General features: G+C 66.0%; 1 protein-coding gene across 1 annotated transcript; it reads left to right on the forward strand.

Annotated features, from left to right (window-relative positions):
* Positions 1–1413: 1413 nt before the first annotated feature.
* On the forward strand, positions 1414–4034 carry LOC119142037 (vegetative cell wall protein gp1-like; the record flags this gene model as incomplete). The annotated part of the gene is made up of 2 exons (XM_037374741.1): positions 1414–2722; positions 3824–4034. Coding segments are annotated over 2 exons (1398 nt in total), but the record flags the coding sequence as incomplete, so codon positions are not given.
* Positions 4035–4587: the final 553 nt, after the last annotated feature.

A 4587-nucleotide genomic window follows, 5' to 3' on the forward strand; every position in this document is an offset into this window, starting at 1 on the left:
CCCAAATTATGACGCAGCCATCACAGCCCCCGACGCGTGTGCAAGGATGGGGACACACACACGCATACGTGGCCCACTGTCATGTGTGGCCTCTCATGCACACGCGTGTGCAAGGCCCCGCTCGCCTTGTGCGCCCCCCCATGCGCATGCCAGGCCTTGGGTCACCCGCTTTGCACGTGCACAGCTCGGGGGGGCGGGGTGTGTGTGTGACGGCTCCTTGCACACGCATGTGCACCCAGCGGGTGGCTTTGGGTGCAAGGCTGGCCCCCCTGCACCTCCCTCCCACCTCCCCACCCACATTCGCACCCCCGTTTGCACCCCCGTTTGCACACCTGTCGGCAGGCCTGGGGGTCCAAGGGGGGGTCCCCGGGTGCTGCTGAAGCCTGCCGCCCCCCCCGCCCCCCCCCCCCCCCCCCGGATCGAAGCCCATTTAGGGCCGCGCCGCGACATCTGTTTTCAAATTTGATCAGCGATGAACTTTATTTTCCGAGTTTGAGGAAAATTATATCCATCGATCCGCCGGCCCCGCTCGGCCGCTACTTAAACCCTGCGCCGCCGCTGCCGCCCCGCTCCCTCCGGCCCCGCATCCCTCCATCCCTGCATCCCTGCATCCCTGCATCCCTCCGCCGGGTCCTGCCCCGCTCCCTCCATCCCTGCATCCCTCATCCCTTCTCCATTCCTTTTCCGTTCCCTGCATCCCTGTGTCCATCTCTGCATCCCCACATTCTTGAATCCCTTCTCCGTCCCTGCCCTGCTCCCTCCATCCCTGCATCCCTCCTCCGGGTCCTGCCCCGCTCCCTCCATCCCTGTTCTGCTCCCTCTGGCCCTCCTCTCCTCCTTCATCCCTGTTCCGCTCCCTCTGTTCCTCCTCCTTCATCCCTTCTCCACTCCCTCCATCCCTCCTCTCCTCCTTGATTCCTTCTCCTCTTCTCTATCCCTTCTCCGCTCCTTTCATCCCTGTATCCCTCCTCTGGCCCCTGCCCTGCTCCCTCCATCCCTCCTCCTCCTCCTTCATCCCTCCTCCTCTACTCTATCCCTTCTCTGCTCCCTCCATCCCTGTATCCCTCCTCCGGACCCTGGTCCGCTCCCTCCTCCTCCTCCTCCTTCATCCCTTCTCCTTCCTCCTTCATTCCTTCTCCTTCCTCCTCCATCCCTTCTCCTTCATCCCTTCTCTGCTCCCTCCATCCCTTCTCTGCTCCCTCCATCCCTCCTTCATCCCTCCCCCTTCCTCCTCCTCCTCCTCCTCCTCCTCTGCCCCGTCCCTCTCCCCTCCCCTCTCCCCTGCCCCGCTCCCTCCTTCCCTCCCTCCCGGCTCCCTCCATCCCTCCATCCATCCCTCTCTCCTCCTCCTCCTCCTCCTCCTCCATCCCTCCTTCCCTCTCTCCCCCCGGCCCCTGCCCCGCTCCCACCTGCCCGCTCCACCGCCGTCTTCCTCCCGCGCGCCGCCGCTCCCCGGACCCCCGCACCCCCCATCCCGCACCCCACGACCCTCCCTCCCCGCTCCCGCCCCCTCCGTCCGACCCCGATCGCTCCATCCCCGCTGTCCCGCTCCCTCCATCCCCGCTCCCGCCGATCCCGGGCGCTCCAACCCCGCTGCCCCGATCCCGCTTCCCCCGATCCCGCTCCCTCCAGCCCCGATCGCTCCAGCCCCGCTCGCCCGATCCCGCTCCCTCCGTCCCCGCTGCTCCAGCCCCGCTCCCTCTGATCCCGATCCCCCAATCCCTGTCCCTCCGTCCCCGCTGCTCCCGGTCCCGGTCCCTCCACTCCCGATCGCTCCATCCCCGCTCCCCGGTCCCGGTCCCTCCATCCCCGCTCCCGCCGATCCCGGGCGCTCCGTCCCCGCTGCCCCCGATCCCTCCTCCATCCCCGCTGCTCCCGGTCCCGCTCCCCGGTCCCAGTACCTTCACCCCCGGTCCCGATCGCTCCATCCCCGATCGCTCCATCTCCTCTCCCCGGTCCCGGTCCCTCCATCCCCCAATCCCCGGTCCCGCTCCCCGGTCCTGGTACCTCCATCCCCGATCGCTCCTTTCCCGCTTCCCCAGTCCCGATCGTTCCATCCCCGCTCCCGCCGATCCCAGGCGCTCTATCCCCGCTGCCCCCGATCCCGATCCCCCGGTGCCGGTACTTCCATCCCCGCTGCTCCCGGTCCCGATACATCCATCACCGATCGCTCCATCCGCTATTGCTCCATCCTCGCTCCCCCGATCCCGATCGCTCCATCCCCGCTCCCCGGTCCCGATCGCTTCATCCCCGATCGCTCCATCTCCGCTCCCCCGGTCCCGGTCCCCCGGTCCCGTCACCTCCATCCCCGATCGCTCCATCCCCGATCGCTCCATCTCCGCTCCCCGGTCCCGGTACCCCGCTCCTTCCATTCCCGGTTCCCCGCTCCCCCGGTCCCGATCGCTTCATCCCCGACTGCCCCGATCCCGCTCCCCCGGTCCCGGTCCCTCCATCCCAGATTCCGGGTCCCTCTCGCTCCATCCCTGGTCCCCGCTCCCTCCATCCCTGCTCCCCCCATCCTGCTCCCCCACCCCGGTGTCCCACTCCCCCCATCCCGGTGTCCCGCTCCCCCATCCCGGTGTCCCGGCCCCCCCCCCCCCCCCGCCCCCGTCCGGATGCTGTGGCCCCTCTAAAGGCGGTTGCCCCCCCCGCCCCCCCGGAGCAACCCCCGGCCCCGCGGCGGAGCGACCCCCCCCCCGGCCCCATGCGGAGCCGCCCCGCGGTGAGTTGCGAAGTTTCCTATCGGGTCCGGCCGATCCCGCGGTGGGGGGTGGGGGGTGGGGGGTGTCCTGTGCCTGTGTCCCCCCGTGCCCATCGCTGCCGCCTCGGGGCGGCTCCGTCCGGGTTCTCCCCCCCCCCCCCCCGGCCCCCCTCTGCCGCCCCCCGGCCCCAACCCCGGCCAGGATCGAAGTTTCTGGCAACAAAGGGAAATAGCGAATCGATCGCGCCGGAGATTAAGAGACAAGTGCGAGAATCCATCAGCGCCCGCGGCCCCCCGCGGCCCCCAGAGCCCCCGGCCCCTATAGCCGTGCCGCCCCCGGCCCCTATATACCATACAGCCTCCGGCCCCTATACACCACGCAGCCCCCGGTCCCTATAGCCATACAGTCCCCAGCCCCTATACACCACCTAACCGCCAGCCCCTATGCACCCCCAGCCCCTATATGCTATATAGCCCCCAGCCTTTATATGCCATACTGCCCCTGGCCCCTATACACCATATAACCTGCAGCGCCTATACACACCCAGCCCCTGTACATCACATAACCCCTGGCCCCTATACACCATGTAACCCCCAGCCCCTATGCATCCCCAGCCCCTATACACCATATAACCCCCAGCCCCTATGTGCCCCTGACCCCTATACACCCTCTAACCCCAGCCCCTATATGCAATACAGCTGCTGGCTCCTATACACCACACAGCTGCTGGCCCTTATATGTCATATAGCCCCAGCCCCTATATGCCCCTGATCCCTATACACCATACAGTCCCTGGCCCCTATACACTAACTAACCGCTGGCCCCTATACACCCCCAGCCCCTATACACCCCTGACCTTTAGGTATACACCCCTGACCCCTATATATCATATAGCCCTCGGCCTCCATGCACCCCAGAGCCCCCAGCTCCTATACACCCCCAGCCCTTATACATCTCTGACCCCTATACACCCCTGGCCCCTATATATACACACCCTGGCCCCTATACAACCCAGAGCCCCTAGCCTCTATACACCCCTGACCCCTATATATACACTGCTGACTCCTATATATACACTACTGACCCCTATGCATACACACCCCGACCCCTATATACCCCAGTTTCTATATATCCCCAGTCCCCGACACCTATACACCCCCTGAGCCCACAGACCCCACACCACTCCCCAGCCCTATATATCCTTATATAACCCCCCAACCCCATGCATCTGCACAGACCCACTGTCCCTTACAGACCTCTACAGACCCCCCCAACCCCATTCTGTTCCATAGGCACCACAGATCCATAGGGTGCACAGACCCTATACCCCCCTATAGATCCCACAGACCCCTATGAACCCCATACCTCCCCTATACATTCCATAGAGCCCCCTAACCCCACGCCCCGCCTTCCCAGACCCCTCACTCACAGCCCTATAGGCCCCCTGACTCCCGATACCACAGCCCCCCCTGACCCTATAGCCCCCCTAACTCTATACCCCCCCCACCCTATAGCCCCCCCAGCCTTACAGCACTGGGGGGGGGGGCTGCACAATGCAGCACAGGGCGCGACGCGTGACCGGGGTGCAGAGCAGAGGGAGGTGGGGGGGCTCAGTGCTGCCGCGTGCAGGGGACACGCGTGTGCACACGCATCCCGCCGCTGAGCATGCGACGCGTGTGCCACCAGCTCTGTACCCCTCTTCCCAGTTCCACCAGTATCACCAGTGCCAGGGACTGGGGGAGCACGGTGGGCAGGCTGGGAGCAGCTGGGGAGAGGGGACCCCGAGTGGTATTTTTTTTGGGGGGGGGGGAGGGGCTGAAGCTGGGCAAGGTCACGCGTGTGATCGCACATGTCTGTCTGCGTGCCGGCACAGGCTCACATGGCC

This window comes from Falco rusticolus, unplaced genomic scaffold (genome assembly GCF_015220075.1).
Source record: "Falco rusticolus isolate bFalRus1 unplaced genomic scaffold, bFalRus1.pri scaffold_179_arrow_ctg1, whole genome shotgun sequence".
NCBI lineage: Eukaryota > Metazoa > Chordata > Aves > Falconiformes > Falconidae > Falco > Falco rusticolus.